At 39.4% G+C, this 20184-nt stretch overlaps 1 protein-coding gene across 3 annotated transcripts in view; it reads left to right on the top strand.

Annotated features, from left to right (window-relative positions):
* OLFML2B (olfactomedin like 2B) overlaps positions 1–13026 on the top strand; it is a 47981-nt gene extending 34955 nt beyond the window's left edge. For 2 of the 3 annotated variants that reach the window (XM_070746755.1, XM_070746757.1), the window contains 4 exons: positions 2015–2240; positions 5429–6025; positions 10956–11132; positions 12072–13026. In XM_070746755.1, coding sequence (XP_070602856.1) covers positions 2015–2240; positions 5429–6025; positions 10956–11132; positions 12072–12673 — 1602 coding nt within the window. In that variant the 3' untranslated portion in view covers positions 12674–13026. The remainder of the gene's footprint in view (positions 1–2014; positions 2241–5428; positions 6026–10955; positions 11133–12071) is intronic. The other variant, XM_070746756.1, reaches the window with a different exon arrangement.
* Positions 13027–20184: the final 7158 nt, after the last annotated feature.

Genomic DNA, 20184 nt, shown 5'->3' with positions numbered 1-20184 from the left:
TTGCTAAGTTTTTAATTTAATTGGATTTACCTATTGTAATTATTGTTTTTATAAGCCACCCTGAGTCCTCGGTGAGGCGAGACATATAAATCCAATAAATAAATAAATAATAAATAAATAAAAGTAAGGCTTACTCAAAAGAAAAATGAACACACATTTCTATCTACATAAAAATTCTAATCACCAGTCCTGCCAAAAGACAAGCATAATTAACATATCTAGACATATCAGTGAGCTGGCAGATTATCCGATGAATTGAGCCATCTTGCTAATGCTTACAGGGTAAGAGATATTCTCCCAGGGGAATCAGGCAAACCATGTGCTCCAGCAATAAAAATAACGTTGAATATACATCTAAGGACAACCCACTCCCACTGGGAAATATCTTTCTTCCTTAGACTGAGAAAGTTACAAATCAAACTGGTAAATTATTGAAAGACATAACTTTTTAAATAACCATTAATAAACTCACAAAAAAGTCCAAAAAATTATTTCAATCACCTCAGGAAAGTAGAGATCCAGTCTTGTCATTAGTTTATTTTATCCCCTGCAATTTTTGCCAGGTTTATCTACAAAACATGGTATTAATACCCAATTAAAATAACATGAAAAGATTGCTGATTAGAACAGCTTGACAAATCAGGATGTGCATTGCTTCATAAAGGACATAAAATCCAGTTTAATACCACTTGCCTTATTGAGCCAGGATGGCATAGCAGGTAGAGTGCTGTACTGCATGCCACTGAAGCTGACTGTAGATTTGTAGGCGAGTTGTTCAAATATCATCACCGGCTCAAGGTTGACTCAGCCTTCCATCCTTCCGAGGTGGGTCAAATGAGGACCTGGATTGTGGGGGCAATATGCTGGCTCTGTTAAAAAGTACATGTTGTAAGCTGTCCTGAGTCTAAGGAGATGGGTGGCATAAAAATAGAAATAAATAAAACAAACAAACAAACAAACAAACAGGTACTAGTAACCGCAATGCTTATATATGGTTGCATGGAGAAGCCATTGATATTCACAAGTATTCTAACAACTTTAGCAAGAAGGAAGAAAGTCTAATGGTCAATCAACAAACCTGGATTGTGGCTTTATTAGTTTACACTGTACTGATGCAAACAATATTTAATTAAACACCACCAAAGGGAATTTTCAGCAGCCTCATCTGGAGAAACACATAGCTATGGTTTGTCTCAAAATCAGGCTAATCAAGAATCAGTTTCCTTTCAGATTTCTTCACAAAAGGGAATTTGAAAAAGTACCTAGATAAAGAAGTCTAGAAGGATCAGCAACAAATTGTACCCCATTCTTGCTTTAGCTGGATTTCATTTTTAACTGTATTTAATCAATGTCTACGTCATTACTGGTTTCTAGAGAAAAGAGAAATCAATCAATCACATAAATCCATTGGTACAGCTCTGATTTCATATATGACATATATGATACACAGTGATCTAAAATGTGATTGAAATATCTTTCTCATTAAATAAATGCATACGGAGGAAAGTACAGGAGAATCTAGCCTCAGGAATAGTTTGACTGAATTCCTGCAACACAGCGTTGTTAAAGAGTTCTGAGAAACTGCAGCTGGTGAATAATACTAGACTTTTTACTTTGGTGGAATACCACTTGCCTTACTATATTCCTAGAATTAATTGGTATTGACAGATATCTAAAAGGTATATCCTCTATAACCTTCATTGTGTATCGGACAAAATAAATAAATAAATAAAATAAAAGGTTCCTTTTTAGTGTGGTCATAGGTTGCTTCAGAAATCCTAGTATGTCAAACCATTAGAAAATTTGCTTGGTGGAAATACCAAACAGGCTGTCTTCGTGTTCCTTCTGAAGGTAAGTTAGATTAAACCTATTCCTGAAGGCTTTTAGGCAATTTGGGTTGCCACCCAAAGAGGATAATGGATGGGAAGGGCTTTTGGAGGTTTTCCAATTCATGGATGTGTCCCCTGAGCTAAGTTTAAGGAAGTTATAGTTTAACAATTTTGTTTTTTTAAAGGAGAAATATGAAGATGTTTTCGTACATGATGAAAAGGCTTCTCGGTATATAAGCTCTGCTGAGTCGTTGCATTATGCCCTCCCAGCCACAGGGGCAATGAATCCAAAGGCAGTTTCACCAAGAAAACCTCACGTGAGGAGCAGGCCTCCCACCCAGCAGAACGTTGTCCGAGAAATCACTTACTATAAGGCAAAAGATGCTGAAACAGAAAATGACCTTGAAGAACGTAAGTTAATGTTTTTTAAAAAAAATTCATAATTTTTATAATTTTGGAAAGTGTGCTTTAATAAAATTTTGTTAGACAATTTTTACATTATTTTAACTTGATATCACTGATACATTTTTCAAAAATGTAATAGTTAAAAACTTTTTTTGATAGGACAAAAGTGTTCAAAACTGAAAAGAAAAATTTGTATGTGTGAGCCAAGGAATGGGCCTGAAAATATCATATGGCTTGAAAATTATTTTCTTAGAAACAGTTTAATTAAAAGAATGAACACATGTTCTCATGAACACATGAGTCTCAGTGTGGGATTTTGAAACCAAGCACTGCCTCCACTTCCTAGGCTGTGATCTCAGACTTATTCAATTGTGGATGCAGTATAGATTATATTATATGGTATGAATTGCGCTGCTAGGACTTCCGTCACATGAGGCAATTTAGAGCCTGGGATTTAGAGATTAACCTTTTCATTTGGTCAATTATCCCAGTTACAGGGGTCAGACTGTATGGTGTGTATCAGTTTGTCTTCCTTCCCTGATGTGAATCATTTGCTGTGGAACATATGGTGCTTTCTACTCTACAAAGTCCTTTTTTTCAGAGCGTCTGCTTTCTGTCACTGTCACTCTATGGACTAGACGGCATACAGCTTGGAGCAAGCAGGTGTTTCTGATCCATAACTGGGAGTTGGGTTATGTGGCTTCCACATTTGACCTCAGATCCTATTTTGGCTTTATCTATTTGTGCAATATATTTTAAATGCAATTCAGAGAATTAAGCACATACTCATACAATTCAGTTGCAGATATTTAAATATATCCTGGGGGAGAGTTTGCAATCAATTTTCTATACAATAATTCCCCAGCTGTATTTAATGGACATGTGTTTGTCTACTAAATAAAGCTGGGAGGCTGCCAATCAGCTGTTGAAGAAGGAAAGCTGGATCCTGCTTCTTTACTTCCTCCTCTGTGCCAAGCAACTGATCCGAAAGATGACATTTGCTTTTACTAGCTCACATATGTTCCTCCATTCCTCCAGTCTTGATTTAATTACTATTATAAACACCTCCCCGAGGGAGCGGGTAAAATGCCTCTTCACGTAAAGGTGACAGTTACAGTACCTGTCTTATGAAATTTATGTTGGATGTTTCAAAGATGGGCAATTACAGACCAGTTTTTCACCTTTCATGTTTGAAAAAGGAGATTGTGATGTTGGTGGCTTCTCCAGAAGTCCTGGAGAAACAGAAAGATCTCTTTGTCCAGAAACTTTACGTTTGAAAGCAAGTGGTTAGGAAGTGGATAGATACCAGAATGCTCAGCCAGGAAATGAGGAACCAACATAAATAAATGATGAACAGTTCAGCAGGAACAGGCTTAAGTAATTTTACTCTTCAGTGTATTCAGAAAAATACTTTCTTTCTTCCACTATTACAGAATATACTTCACTTTAACTATGTACATGAAGGTATAACAAACCCTACTTAAAAGTAGTTATTATGTTAACTCTGGTTTAACTATCTTACCACCAGGACCCAGCTCAATTCTAATGCTTCAAACCACAAACTAAACGATCAACCAACTATCCAACCAACCCAACAAAACCACACCCACTGCAAAGGTGCTTTCCTTCTTACAATGCTCTGGAGTCTGGCCCAATCAGTTGCAGTCTGAGTCATTATCGTTGTTTTACATATTCAAAACCTTCTTTTACATTATATGGAGTATCACCTAGACTATTGTTTATTCTTGACACTCTTTCCATATGAAATTGGTTTCAGAGTAAGGTACAGATCAAACTTATAGATGACTTTTGCTTGGAGACCGGCCATGACTGGAAAGTTTGGGAAAAAGTGATTTTGCAATATGTCCATTCCTGTCCCTCAGAGAGTTTAAGTACAATTAAATCTTCAGTTTAACTTTTGTTCCCCTAAATTGGTGAGAGGGTGTCTTGCCCTTTTTGAGTTGTGAATGGATTTGAGGAGGACAGAGATAGAGATCTATTTCTCTGTAATACTTCCTGTAAAGTTCCTGAGTCCTGATTCTGAATTGTCTAACTGTAGCTGGTAAAGTAGGAGTAATAAATCAAACCAAATTCATTAAAATATTCATCTCATTATAAACTGTTTTAATTCCAGGGATTAAATAGATCATGTCTTTCTGGATGGAATTATATTCTTCCAAAATGAGCAGATTGAAAATCTGGGTTACATCTGATTCTGGATCTCTCTCTTGTTTGGCTTTGATAGATACACCAATTGCACTCTATCTTGATGAAAAAATAATTTAAAATAGCAATATACATCTAGACTTAAATACTTCAATGTGTTCTCTGTGTGACAACCAATGTATCTAGCCCAGAAGCTTAATTGTTGCTTAATGTAACAACCAGGCTGGTGCCTGGAAAGACTTAAAGACAACATCCCACTGAAAGCAACACACTAGCTGCCAATTTATTTTGGAGCACAAAATAAAATTCTGATTATCCCCTGCTTATGACCTAATTACAGGAAATATCTTCTTTTCATAGGAATATTTTGTGTATTGAGATAGCTGGGAAGGTTTACTGGTTTACTAATTTACTAGTAAATATTAATCATATTTTTCCGAGACACCCACCCAAATGATTTTGATTTAACATATGTAGAGTTTTAAAAATATTTTATATTTCATAACCCTAACCCTAACCCTCACATCCTGGACACAAATTGTTTCAACTCCCTCCCTCAAAACGTCGCTCCAGAGCACTGCACAGCAAGACAATTAGACACAAGAAGAGTTTTTTCCCCAAACGCCATCACTCTACTAAACAAATAATTCCCTCAACACTGTCAAACTTTTTACTAAGTCTGCACTTCTATTTCTTCTAGTTTTTTCTCATCGTTCCTATCATCCTTTTCCTCCCACTTAGGACTGTATGACTGTAACTTGTTGCTTGTATCCTAAGATTTTTATTAATATTGTTTGTTTCTTCATTGCTTATTTGACCCCTATGACAATCATTAAGTGTTGTACCACATGATTTTTGCAAATGTATCATTTCTTTTATGTACACTGATAGCATATGCACCAAGACAAATTCCTTGTGTGTCCAATCACACTTGGCCAATAAAGAATTCTATCCTATTCTACTCTATATTTTATTATCAATTATCTGTAGAATTGATAAAAATGTAATACTTAAAATCTATGTTTTAGCAGAAGAAGATTCTTTCAGTGGTGATACTATAGATTTGCTTATTGAGGACCAGCTTTTGCAACACAACTACCTGTCAAATGTTCCTTCAAGGAAGCCACCACTTATGGAAGATCTGCTTTTACATGATGATATTCAACTCCTGAAGGGGCATGTTACAAGCACTGCACCCAGTGGAAAAGAAATGCCTGCAAGCATTAGCACAACAACAGAATCATCACTGTCTTCCACAGGCAGGGTACTTCCTCTAGAATCAACCCCAGTCACTACCTCACCAATTGTCTCTACTACCCCAGTCCCAGAGACCACATCAACAGCTGAATTTCCAGTAACTGGGGCAGCATATAAAAATACCACTTGGACCTTGAAAACACTGTCTCAGATTGCCACTCAGGCCCCTACAACTACAACTACAGCAGAACAGGACACAGCTACTATGGGAGGCCCCATAATTAGAATGACCAGAACAGATTTCCACATACAGGAGATGCCTGAGGCTACCATGATCAAAACTCTGACCTCTCCAGCCTCTGTGAATCCTAGCCTTACTGTCACACCGAAATACAGCCTCGATGAGGAAGATATCAGAAACAGCATTGGTGAGTTTGTTTTCTTTTTCCTTCCCATTTATCTTATTTCATTACTAGTGACTTGGATACCATTGGAATGGGATAAAGAAAGCTCTTTACTTTGGGCCAAATCAATAGAAGAGGACTAAATACATTTTAAGTAAAACAGTGTTAAATTCTGTAATCATGAATGGATAGCATCAAGGATTGCAGAGAAGAATGCTTAGGTTTGGAACAGAGCCTGATCTGAAGGGGGATTTGGTGTCCCAGGAACAGGGTTAAAGAGGGCCCTGTTGTGATACAAGAACACAAGTGCTGTCCCAGGAGGTCAAAGGCTTTTCTCCTTAATACAATATTGTTTCCATGAAATTTAAATAACTGGCATTATGTTTGGGTCTCTGCTGGTCTTAAATCACACTGTTCTGCTTTTTTATTTTAGTTATTTTAGTCTATGAAATGCAGACTTATACTGGATTTTGGTTTCTTTTTTTATCTTTTCCTAGCAAGATAAAGTTTGTTTTCTAGAGGAATGGATGAATGAATTGTGCAGAGGTTGATGTAATCTGGAACTATTTTTTTCTGGCCTTTTGTTTCTATTCATAAAATCAGTGTGCCCAGTTGACTTCCCCAGCTTTCCAGCAAACAGGAGTAGAGATTTATCTGTGCATCATACTATAGTTCTCCTTATTTTGAGAATTATGTGGCCCCACTTATTTTTACATTTTTCCTTACTGTGTGGTGAAACCACATATCATATGAGGATAGCAAATTTTTTTGAATTTCCCAGAACCAAGATAAACATATAAATTATTTAAAGACAAAATGTCGGGTTCAAGACCCCTGTTGCTCACTATCCTGTTGTACTATTAGTCACTCCTAACAGTTGGAATTGCTGCTGATATACTGCATTCCCTGCTGCCCAGCACCATCCTTATCTGATCAACTTGATTTCATGGCAAGAGATCCTGAAATTGTTAATTCTTAGATTATAGAATAGTAGAACGAAGTGAAATCCCCCCCCCTTTGTTTTGAATCCACTGACAGTCTGATGGCTCAGGTTAAGGTGACTAATTCCTTGTTGGGGAAGGACAAAACACTAGAAATTTTGTATAGCACTGTAAGATATATTTAACCTCCCTGGCAGATAAAATTTCTTAAATCCTCTCAGAGGTCACTATCATTTGGGCAAGTCTGGCTGAGATGCTCAAATCATAGTCTTGTGTTGAATGAATTGGAGCCTGTGATAGGATAGGGTGTTTTAAACTATGAAGTTGATTACCTGTCATCCAGGCTCCCCCTTGGATTGTTAAGGCTGCCTGAGGAAGAGGGGAATGACCTGAGATTGGGTCCATATGGTTCATATGGAGATGAGTTTTTTTTTTTTTTTTTGAGAAACAGAGTGATTCCTTCAACCATGAAAAAGGTGGTTGTGTTCTTCTCCTTAAGAGGTTATTGCCAAACCCAATAGTCCTGGACAATTTTGTCTCAATCTCAAATCTTCCCTCTTTTGGAAAAGTTGTTGATGTGATCAGGTAGTAGCCCCAGAGGATCCTGGAAGAATCAGATGCTTTTTTTATGATCTTTGGCAGAGCTGGGATTGAAATGATATGTTCTTCCTTGTGCTCTTTGATCCTCAGTGCTTTTGATACCATGAGTTTCTTTCTAAACTGGCTATGGGGATTGAGAGTGGAGTGATGCCATATTGCAGTGATTATCCTCATTTTTCTGTGATTGTTCCAACGTGTTTAGGGTTGATGAGATGGGACTGGAGTGAAAAGTATGGTGTGCTCCTTTGTAAGATTGATACAATTGTTTTATTGCTTTTTTGTTGGTTTTGTTATGGCTAGGCTTATTGTGCATGGTAGTTATCCATAAAAGTTCAATAAATAAATAAATAAGGATCTATATGAAACCACTGAATGAGATTATCTGTTGATTCCCAGCATGCTGATGACACCCAATTATTTATCTTGACCCTGGGAGATACTAGTGATACTATCTGTGTGTGTCCCAGTATCTAGAAGCCATACAGATCTGCATGAGGACAGTCTCAGGCTCAATCATGACTTGACTGATTAGCTATGTATATTTTGGCCACCTAATCTTTTAAATTGAGTGGGTAGCATTTCTTTGGTCAAGTCTGATGAACTATCTGGTCTTGGACTTATAGATCCTGATCAAAGAGCAGATGGCAGCTGTGGCCTAGAGGACCTCTGCAAAGAGCAAACTAGCAGCGCAGAGTCTGTTTTGGAGTGAGCACGATATAAATGCAATGAATTAATGAATGAATGAATGAATAAACAGTGCATTACTTATATCCATTTATGGATTGGGAGACTGTTCAGAAGGTCACACAGACCCTAGTCATCTCATGAATGGATTATTGCAATGTATCCTATGCGAGGCTGCCATTAAGACCACTCAGAAACTACACTACAGATGGTCATAGGCATGTCATGGTGTACTCATGTGACACCAGCTGCTTCTGAATGCAATTCAAGGTTCTGATTATTGCCAATTGCGTTCCAGATGGCATAGCCTTATTATTCAAGGAAATCCCCTTGATTAAATAATGTCATGTGTGGTCTTAGGAAGCAGCACTTACCTCTGGAAAGCATAGCGTCAGGCAATTTGGAGTCAAGCAGTTGTTAAGCCCCAACCGCAGTGGCTCTCAACCTTTCTAATGCTGTGACCCTTTAAGCCGCTCCGAGTCTTCGGAGAGGGGCAGCATACAAATCTAATATATTATTATTATTATTATTATTATTATTATTATTATTATTATTATTATTATTATTATTATCATTACAGTGGTACCTCGAGATACGAGTTTAATTCGTTCCGGACCTGGGCTCTTAAGTCGAGCAGCTCTTATCTCGAACGACTTTTCCCCATAGGAATTAATGTAAATAATTTTAATTGGTTCCAGCCCTCAAAAAACTCACAAAGTTAGTCTAAATTATGCAGAAAGACATGTTTTTAATGAAGAAATGTACATGTACATATAAATGAATAATGAAGTTTCTTTCACTTAACTTGTAAACTTTCTTAAACTTTTAAATTTACATATGTTCAACTTCTCTGCCACCCAATCCTGTAGGACAGAGGTCCCCAACCCTTTTTGCACCAGGGACCGGCTTTAAGCGATCAAGAGAGGAATGGGTGAATGAATGGACGGAGGGTGGGAAGGAAGGAAGGAAAGAGGGAAGGGACAGGAACAGAGGAAGGAAGCAAGGAAACTTATGAAAGGGGAGAGTAAGAGGAATGAGTGAAGGGAGGGAGGGAGGGAGGGAAGAAGGTGGGAAGGAGAAGGAAAAGAAGAAATAGAGGAAGGGAAGGTAAAAGAGAGAAAGAAAAAGAGCAAGAAAGAAAGCAAGAAAGAAAGAAAGAAAGGGGGAAGGGACAGGAACAGAGGAAGGAAGCAAGGAAACTTATGAAAGGGGAGAGTAAGAGAGGAATGAGTGAAAGGAGGGAGGGAGGGAAGAAGGTGGGAAGGAGAAAGAAAAGAAGAAATAGAGGAAGGGAAGGTAAAAGAGAGAAAGAAAAAGAGCAAGAAAGAAAGCTGCAAGCACCCCCCCGAGCCCCCCAGGCCGGCTGCAACCTTTTAAAACACGCGCGCCGCTTCGCAGCTGTCTCCTGAAGCCGAACGCGGAAGTTAGCGTTTGGCTTCAGGAGACAGCTCCTTGGCGCTTGTATCTCGAATTTGGGCTTGTAAGTAGAACAAAAATATCTCTCCCCTCCCAGCTCTTATCTCAAGTTGCTCTTAAGTAGAGCAGCTCTTATGTCGGGGTTCCACTGTATTATCATTATTATCATTATTATCATTATTATCATTATTATTATCATTATTATCATTATCATTATGTCAGTACAACTCAGCAAACGAGATCACTATGCTGGATTTCGTATTTCATCCCCAGTCGGGCGCTTCCCAAGCACCTAGAACTGTGTGATGTAGCGGCGAATTATGTTTGCTGATCCCAGTAAAGCAGCCTTTTGCAATTGACAGATGGAGATTTTGTCAATTCTGATGGTTTTCAAATGTCCACTGAGATCCTTTGGCACTGCGCCCAGCGTGCCAAGTACCACTGGGACCACTTTCACAGGCTTATGCCAGAGTCGTTTTTTAATTATTATTATTTATTTATTTATTATAAATATTATTTAATATTTAAATCTTATTATAATAAATCTTATTTTATTTATTATTATTATTATTATTATTATTATTATTATTATTAATAATAATAATAATACAGTTCCTCATATTGTGGTGACCCCCAGCCATAAAATAATAAAATTATTAGGAAACTCAGGGGTGGATTCTAACTTACCTCACTGCTGGTTCACTTCCTTCTCTGTTGTGTGGCTGTGCCTTGTGGGCGTGTGTGTGCTTTGCGCAGGCATGCAAAGTGTTGAAAAAAAATTAATTGCAAAAAAAAAAGAAGCCCAAAACAAGATGGCAATGCATTTGCAGTGCTGAAAATTCAGCTTCTTCCCATAGTATAGAGACTGGAGACTGATAGAGGAGTGGTGTCTTGATTCCTAAGGCCATCGGAAATATGTGTTTTCCTATGCTCTTAGGCGACCTCTGTGAAAGGGTCATTCAATCACCAAAGAGGTCATGACCCACAGGTTGGGAACCGCTGCTCTACAGGATGCTTGGGTTTGAATGATTTACTTCTGGGCACATGTGATCTTCTATCTTTGTTACTGTTGCCTTTAAAGTGTCAACCACCCAGTGTTGTGTACAATTGAGTAGTCTCTACATTATCTCTCTCTCTCCCTCCCTCCCTCCCTCTCTCTCTCCCTCCCTCCTTCCCTCCCTCCCCTCCTTCCCCCTCTCATGGTGTATGTTTGTGTGTGTGTGTGTGTTTGTGAAGAAAAAGAGAGAAAAGCTACAGGACCTTAAACCCTTTACATATACATATGAAGTACTAAACATTCTTTGTTGTTTCAGGTCAATGCAAGGACACTTTGTCCACTATTACTGGGCCAGTAATTCAAAATACCTATGGGCGGAATGAAGGTGCTTGGATGAAAGATCCAGTTGCCAAAGATGAGCGAATCTATGTCACCAACTATTATTATGGCAATACCTTGGTGGAATTCCGGAATCTGGATAGCTTCAGACAAGGTTTTATATTTGCTCTGTACTATGGGCTGAATTGCTAGAGAAGTAACTGACAGAAGAAATGAATTCTGGGTTGGGAGGTCAGGAGAGATTTGATGCATCTCAAGATAGGTTTAGATGGAAAATTGAATTCTTCCAAGCACAAACATTTAGAAGAAAGGACAGTTATAGTGAGCTGCCACAGCTGGACCTTTTTTCATGGGCTGAACCTCTTTTGCAAGATCTGAGAGAAGGAGAGGGAGGGGGAGGGGGGAGAGGGAGATTCCTGTCCCAATTACAGTCATTAACCAAGAACTACCTATAGAGAATTAAGCCTAGGATGATGTAGCAGGTATGTGCCAAACAGCACTTCTGAATCAATCCAGTTTCTCCCTATAAATATACATAAAGGAGCTAAATGGATTTTCTATTAATGGACAGACTGTTTGAAATCTGTTACATTTTGAATGCAAAATTTGTGGTGCTTTATCTTTCATTTTAAGTGCTTTAGATCTACTTGCATATGGTAATGTCTTTATTTTTGGCAAGAGTCAAATAAATTATCCATAAGCTATTCATGGCTATATATATGAAATACCTTGTTTGCCACAAGGCGGATATGCTTACTGTTAACAGATTTTTTAAAACTGAAAGCCTACAAATAGCAGCTATACTGCAGATGTACAGAAAAAAGAAATACTAAAACTTGAATGATAAAATCTACAGAAGTAAATGTGGGAGAATAAATTTCATATCTAGTTAGTACGTTCCAGATTAGGAGTTCAGTAATACTGTACATGAATAAATCTCCAGATTTAATCTTTGACATCTGCCTGAAATCCTGAACAGCTGCCATTAAGCAGTGGGTAGAATGTCTCTGTTGGAGTCTTCACAGGAAACATATGTGCAAGTAGGATTAGGATCAAGTGTGCTCTTTAAATCATTATACCATCTGTTTGCTAGGCCGATGGAGTAACTCGTACAAGTTGCCCTACAGCTGGATGGGAACAGGCCATGCCGTCTTCAACGGTTCTCTCTACTACAACCGAGCCTTCACCCGCAACCTCATTAAGTATGACCTAAAGCAGCGCTATGTGGCTGCTTGGGCCATGTTGCATGATGTAGCTTATGAGGAGGAGACTCCTTGGCGGTGGCGCGGCCATTCAGATGTAGATTTTGCTGTGGATGAAAATGGCCTATGGATCATTTATCCCGCCATTAATTACGATAGCTTCAACCAAGAGGTGATTGTCCTCAGCAAACTCAATGCCATGGATCTGAGCACCCGTAAGGAGACCACCTGGCAGACGGGCCTGCGCAAGAACTTCTATGGCAACTCCTTTGTCATCTGCGGTGTCCTCTATGCTGTTGACAGCTACAACAAGAGAAATGCCAATATTTCATATGCATTTGACACACACACCAATACCCAGATCATCCCTCGCCTGCTCTTTGAGAATGAGTATTCTTACACCACTCAGATAGACTACAACCCCAAGGATCGGCTCCTTTATGCTTGGGACAATGGCCACCAGGTTACTTACAATGTCATTTTTGCTTATTAAGGACACACGGAAGTGATTTTAATGGACCACAGCACCTTTTTATATAAACTTATATAAAATCAGAGTAAATGTGTGGATTTAAAAGTTTTTAAAAAAAATAAAATTGGACTGTAGAACAGTCCATATGCCAAATCAACCCTTTTATTTTGGGCATCTTTTTTATATGGAATATAATGCCTGCCCTGAGACAATGGGACCTATGCCTTCATTAACTCTGCCAAGTGCAGACAACCCAAAGGGGAAAACCTTTGGTCTTTTGCTTTTATTATTGTAATAGAAAACTTGGTTTGGATGAGAAAAGCCTCTAAAGTTAACATTTTTATAATAAAATATCAGTGTTGAAACTCAGTAAACCAGTGTCCTCTTCACATTTCTGCTGTTAGATGCTTCTTTTTTCTGATGACCAGCTCCTACCTACATGACTTGTTGAGTTCTCGCTTAAACTGCTGTAGCTTTTTACATTCACATTTTAGTTTAGACTGCAATCCTTTGGTATTTTGGAGGCTCCAGGAGCTGTAATATTGTAGCTTTCACCATCTGCAGGCAGAGATAGAAAGATCTGTTGCAGAAATCCTCTTTTGGCTGAGGACAGAAGGGTTCACAACCATGGCTCCACTACTGTGGGTGCTCTGATCTGCGGATGAGAAGTGCAGAGGGGAGGCAGCGGAAGGCTTTGAATCTGACAAGTCAAGCCCCTTTCTGAAGGATAAAGGGAAAACCATGCCAGCCCTGGAGATGAGTCCCCATCCCCATCCGCCATGGTAGGCAGCTTAGAAGCCTGACCTAGATGATAGATGCAGATCCTTTATCCCCCACATTGCCTCACCTCACTGCTGGGATAGTGGCTGGATTCAACACCCAGCAGTTGGCAAAAACACTGAACCAGCATGAAATGTGGACTCTTCTACCTCTAATTGTTTAACACAGATGAGTTGATTGTGATGAAAAATTAATTGAACTTTTGGCAGCATCAAGAATGGACCTTGAAGGAAAACGCATATGGAAGAAAAGCAAATGTAAATAACTGATTGAGTGCTTATTATTATTATTATTATTATTATTATTATTTATTGGATTTGTATGCCGCCCCTCTCCGCTTATTTAGTGTCATACTTAGCTCGGTATTATCCAGTTTCTTTTTTGGAGTGTTACCCTGTTGACAGATAAGGCAAATGGACAGAATCCTGAGGTTCTTTGCATAATTTATTTTCAATGAGTCATTGGATAGAAGAAATGCAGACAAAAACGCCGTGGATGAGGAAAAGCACATTTTCACAGCACAATTGCCGCAAACAAATGTGGGTTAGAGAAAGCTATTTAAAATATATAGTGGTACCTCTACTTAAGAACGTAATTCATTCGGTGACCAGGTTCTTAAGTAGAAAAGTTTGTAAGTAGAAGCAATTTTTCCCATAGGAATCAATGTAAAAGCAAATAATGCATGCAAACCCATTAGGAAAGAAATAAAAGCTCGGGATCTGAGTGGGAGGAGGAGGAGGAGGAAGAAGAGGAGGACAGTCGCTGTCCAGAGCGAAGGGAGCGTTTCTTTTCTCTGGGCGCTGGCAGAGGTTTATTCCCTCTCCAAGCGCCCAGAGAAAGGAAAATGCTTTCTTCGCTCTGGATTGCCCAAGCCTCTTTAAGCACCACTGAAAGGCTCCTCTGGCAGCCCAGAAAAGCCCAAGATGGCTGGGATTAAATGGGGAATAGTGGGAAACTGGCCGAGCCTTCGTGCCGCTCTCAAATTTCCTGGGGAATTTTTCCGGGCTCAGGTTCTGCCAGAGGAGCCTTTCAGTGGTGCTTAAAGAGGCTTTGGCAATCCAGAGCGAACAAAGCATTTTCCTTTCTCTGGGCGCTTGGAGAGGGAATAAATCTCTGCCAGCGCCCAGAGAAAAGAAATGCTCCCTTTGCTCTGGACAGCGACTGTCCTCCTCCTCTTAAGAAGAGGCAAAAAAAATCTTGAACACCAGGTTCTTATTTAGAAAAGTTCTTAAGTAGAGGCTTTCTTAAGTAGAGTTACCACTGTATATAGAAAGAAAAATCTGCAGAAGACAGATGAAAGTTAAAAATGATTAAATTAAAATAATCCAAAATAATGTAGACTGATTTTGGTGGAAACAAAAGAATTGGTTTGGAAATGGATGAAATAGATTAAATAAACCATTGTCAACAGAAGGAATGCTATTTAAAAAAAATAAAAGTGATGAAATTGTCTGGAATAAAACTAAAATGAAGCAAGGAGGAAAGGAATATTTTAGAGGTTTGGGTGAGAACATTAGACTGGGAATGAATGTAATGCTATTTATCCAAGTATGAAAAAAATATCCAAGGATTGTTCATCTGCTACATGAAACATCATTTCCCCAAATCTTAACCAGTTCCCAGTGATTACAAAAGAATGGGCAGATGGGAATTGATTGTTGAAGCCTTCCTGAAGCCAAAATCCCTTCCTAATAAGGACATTTTCAAGACACAATCCAGTCAGGGTAAGATGCGTCTGTAATCATCTCTTGGTCAATTTATGTCTAAGTAAGCACTCCTAGGATTACAGCTTTTATCAATAAAAAACATCTTAATTTGTTGAAATTGTTCCCTACTCACTTTTGCTAGTACTTAGCTTTTATATTATTGAAAGATTACCACAAGCATCCTGGAAAACAGCAAACATACCCAGGGAATTTATTTGTGGCAGGCATATATTTAAAGATATCTTTACATTTGGCAAGATCAGCAGTGTCTTTCCCTGAATAAATGCAGACATAAAGGGGGAGCTGCAAATCATGCACCTCTGAAATGTGCTTTTATTTTACTAAATAAACTACAGATAGGGGATAGAATGTGACTGCAAATGGGGCTAGGGCTCACTGACACACACCAATTATTGACAATTTCAGCTATTTTATCCAAGGCTCTGTCTGCCTTGGTTTCCTGGTCTGTGATGCCACGTCTCTTTTGATTCCTTCCTCTGCCTGTTTCTTGTTTTAGCACTTGGCAATGAAGGGCTGCTGTCCACCAAGTGAAAGAAATTGCACCTTCCTGAGCTGGCAGCTCATTCCCTCCAATGGTGATCAAGCCATTGAGACAAGAAACTCCACTGTGAGATGTGAATCTGTATCAGCCTCAGCCATGCTCGCTTTCAGCTGCAATGGTATCAAGCAGGGTCAATCACCCTGCCCATAACCAATGCTGGGTTTGGGTTTCAGAGTACAGTAGACCCCCGCTCGTTGCGAGGGTTCCGTTCCAGGACCCCCCGCAACGAGCGGGTTTTCGCGAAGTAGCGCTGCGGAAGTAAAAACACCATCTGCGCATGTGCAGATGGCGTTTTTACTCCCACAGCGCTAGCGAGGAGCCGAAGATTGGGGGCGGGGCGGCTGTTTGCCGCCGGCATGGAGGGCTTCCTAGCAGCCCCCCAAACCCGGGTTGGGGGTCCGGGGGGCGCTGGCTCTCGGCGCTTTCGAGCTGAGTCCGGGAGCGAATTCGCTTCCGGACTCAGCTCAAAACCGCCGATAGCAAGCGGCAAGGAACGGCTTGTCTCGGCGCTTTCGAGCTGACCGGACTCAGCTCGAAAGCGCCGAGACAAGCCGTTCCTTGCCGCTTGCTATCGGCGCTTTTGAGCTGAGTCCGGAAGCGAATTCGCTTCCGGACTCAGCTCAAAACCGCCGATAGCAAGCGGCAAGGAACGGCTTGTCTCGGCGCTTTCGAGCTGACCGGACTCAGCTCGAAAGCGCCGAGACAAGCCGTTCCTTGCCGCTTGCTATCGGCGCTTTTGAGCTGAGTCCGGGAGCGAATTCGCTCCCGGACTCAGCTCAAAAGCGGCGAGAATGAACGGCGTGGGCGGGCGAAGGGCGGGCGGCAGCGAGGAGTTTGCGTGGGCGGTGGGGAAACTCCTCGCTGACGCCAGCAAGAGGGGGAAGACCCAGGGAAGCCGCTGCCATCTACGCATGCGTGCCCGGCACGCATGCGTAGATGGTATTTTTGACTTCCGGGTTGAAAAATAGCGAAGTACCCTGTTCGCAATGGTTGGGGACGCAATAAACGGGGGATCACTGTATTTGTATTTCAGATTTTGGGATGGCGCTTGAATATTTTTTGAAAGGCATGAATAATAGACCAGATAATGCAATTTTTGTACAATCCCATTACATAATGATGCAACAAGTGAAAAATACATTTGTGCTTTGAACATTCCACCCATGATTGTTAGGAAGGTAATTTCTGATATGCTGGGTAATGCTAAGACACCAGTGTTGGTGTTCTTTGCTTAATTGAGAATAGTGATAGTGTCCTCAAAGAGGGGCGCCTTTAATCACATTCTATATCCTGCAAAATTGAGAATAATGCTTGGAGGACAGGAACGGAAAAAAGGAACAAGAAGGGGTAGTTGGTAGATGAGCTAAAACTCTTCAGCCAAGAGATGAGTGGGCATTGAGAGATTGGGGCAGTTATAATACATATTTATTGTTAGGGAACAAAGGGTCTGCCAGGGTGAAGTTGAAAGGATTTCCCAATGATTAATAGGGAATGCTCCTCACCCCTGAGTTTTATATTTTTAAAACTTTCACAAAGTTATCTAAGCAAACTAACTCCCATTTATGGTTAAGTTTGTTATTTATTCATAATCCTGCCAATGTTCCATTAAATTGCATTTCTTAGTATTCTAGGCAGTACTACAGTATCCTGTAACAGGTGAATTCAATGTTATGCAGATATGTTATGCAAATGCCACAACTCTACATGTATATTTTATTTATCATTTAGAGGAGAATGTAAACATATAGTAGTAATTCTTCATTGTGATGTCCCAGTAGTATGATTTCAATTCCAGGTATCTTGTTTAAAGACCAACAACAAAAAACAATGCACTCCCTCTTCCAACACTAAATTCAGATGACAAAAATTATTTCTTATTTACATATTTCAAAAAAATAAACACAATATTGAAACAGGGAAATAACTTAAGATAATTACAAAAAAAACCCCAACAACAACCCAAAACAGCACATTAAATACAAACTTAACAATTATTAAGAGTAGGCCACTGAATCCCATATCCTTTAAATTAACTAAACCTACGTTACAGCATTAATCAAAGCACAGATCCAACTTAATGGGCAAGAAACCATTTTAACATTGTTTAAAGATGTTACAGACTGTAAAGAAAACACCCAAGAAATTTTAGGCTTTTGTGATATACCCATATTCTTTCTCAGAGAAGGAAGGTTGTTTGTTTTTAATAAAGTGTTCTGCAAAGAGTTGTATTTCCAGCACAGCAATGAAAAAGCAACACTGGACATTTCCTCAGCCAAAAGCAGTCGGCCAATTTTGGACAGGCAATATTAAAGAAATGCTGAGGCTGGCAGGAGAACAGCTTAAAACTGATTTCTACAGTTGGCCAGACTAGAGATGAACAAGGGCCCTAAAGAAGGAGAGGTTTTTTTCTTCCAAACAAGGAAGGATGCTTTAAGGCAGAGAGAAAACTAAAAACAAACATAGGCCTGACTTACCTAACATCTTGAATTCTTTTCCCCCTACCCCATTGATTCGTCTTTTCAAAAGGTACACTTTCCCATCAGCAGATACTTATATGTACTTTAGTCAATTTTTAACACTAACATACAAGATTTAGGTGTACTAAAAATGCTTCCCATCTGGCAAATTCTTAGTGATCTTGTGTCAAATTAATCTGAAAACCAGGATAGCTACTAAGATTTATCTTCACAATACCAAAGAAAACTTCTAGTAAACTGCTCTCTGATCTGTTTCCTATTCTTTTTAAAATGCATGTTCAAAATGTCTTTTTGTTTATTTCCACAGCATCAAATTGCACAAAGTATGGAGGTCTATAGGGAACAGTTAACAAGGAAGAGTGTTCTCCTGATTGTGGCACAAAGGAACATCAGCATCCAAGTGAACAACGCCTTCTTTAATCAAATAATGTTTACAAAACATTACTCAATTTCCAGTTAGAGCCAGACAAATTTTCTCTTATAAAAAAACCAGTTGTTTTTTCCCTCAAGACTGAATGCTCTGACATCCTCATCTCCATATACAATGCAACTTCTTATGACAGAAGTTAATTTTTAACAAGTAATTTCATGCTACTCTCAAGGCAGGGTTATGCATTGTGCTTCCGATATATCAATGTTCATAGCACTCCACAGAATAAATAATAAAAAAGGATTCTTGCCTTGTGAGCAGCTCACTGTACACAACATAAACGAGAAATGGGGCAGAGCAGGAGGAAAATATGGGGTGAAGCTGACTTGGCCTAATTCTGCTGCCAGTTTCTTTCCTTGTTCTGTAAGGATTTTAGTTTTATGCTATTCAATTATGCTACCATTTACTGTGGATTATCTTTGTTTAATTTTGTTAGGTTTTGTCCAGGTCACTTTTGATGCTTCTGAAGAAAGACTTTTGAAAAGTTTATATATACATATCATTGACTTTACCTTAGTTATATCCAGCAGTTCATGTGTGCACAGAAAATAAAGCCAACAGATTTTGAGGTTAAAGTATACACATGTAATATAACAACTCCTACTCAATCTGTTATCCAGAAGAGTTAATGTATCAATGATTCAACCTACAACACAACAATTAGACAAGAATTTTGCCCAACTCTTTTCAGGGAAGGCTCTATTGCTGTCTATCTCTTGCGCTTCCATCTGTTGTTATATTGCTCATATGTGTACACTGCTCATACATTTACATAAATACCTGTTCATTGCCTGAAGTAGATTTTTGTGAAAGTTGTGATAATCTTTATTAAAGTTGTAGGATGTGGAAGTGGGATTTTGAAGGTCAAACAAGACCACACACATACAGAAGGGAAGAAAAGTAGATGACTATGCAATGGAGTGAGCCAGTGGAGGTTTCCTTTTTTGAGAGGCACACAAAAGTTTGCTTGTGACGCATACGTTTTCCACTAATTTGAAGCAGCCTTTCACATTCAGGGTTTACTTTCCCACTTCACAGATGCTTAGCCTAGTGCTCTTTCCTCCTCACTAGTCTTACCAGGGGGAGTTGATTCCAGAGGGCCGGGGCCGCCACAGGGAAAAGCCTTCTCTGTGGCGGCCCCGGCCCTCTGGAACCAACTCCCCTCGGAGATTCGAATTGTCCCTACCCTTCTGCAAGATGTTGAAGACCTATCTATGTCGCCAGGCATGGGGGGAATAACTATCTCTTCCCCCCCACCACCTTTTTTCCTGACTGTAATATATGAGAATGGTGTGATTGTGCAGTAAAGATTGCTTTTAATATCAATGGGTTTTAAATCTCGTTTTTTAACTCCATTGGATTTGTATTTTATGTATTGTATTGTTGTTGTTGTGAGCCGCCCTGAGTCTTCGGAGAGGGGCGGCATACAAATCTAATAAATCTAAATCTTCTCTATGAAATTTTCCCTGAGGATATTTACATCTAAAGGAGGATCAGTTGTTTGATAAGAACTAAATATCTTAGCTTATGCGGTACTATGCTCTAATTTGTATCCCCTGCAAAGATCTATGCATCGG

The sequence above is a fragment of the Erythrolamprus reginae genome, chromosome 3, assembly GCF_031021105.1.
Source record: "Erythrolamprus reginae isolate rEryReg1 chromosome 3, rEryReg1.hap1, whole genome shotgun sequence".
NCBI classification, from domain to species: domain Eukaryota; kingdom Metazoa; phylum Chordata; class Lepidosauria; order Squamata; family Dipsadidae; genus Erythrolamprus; species Erythrolamprus reginae.
This window is presented reverse-complemented; position numbering and strand designations above follow the sequence as displayed.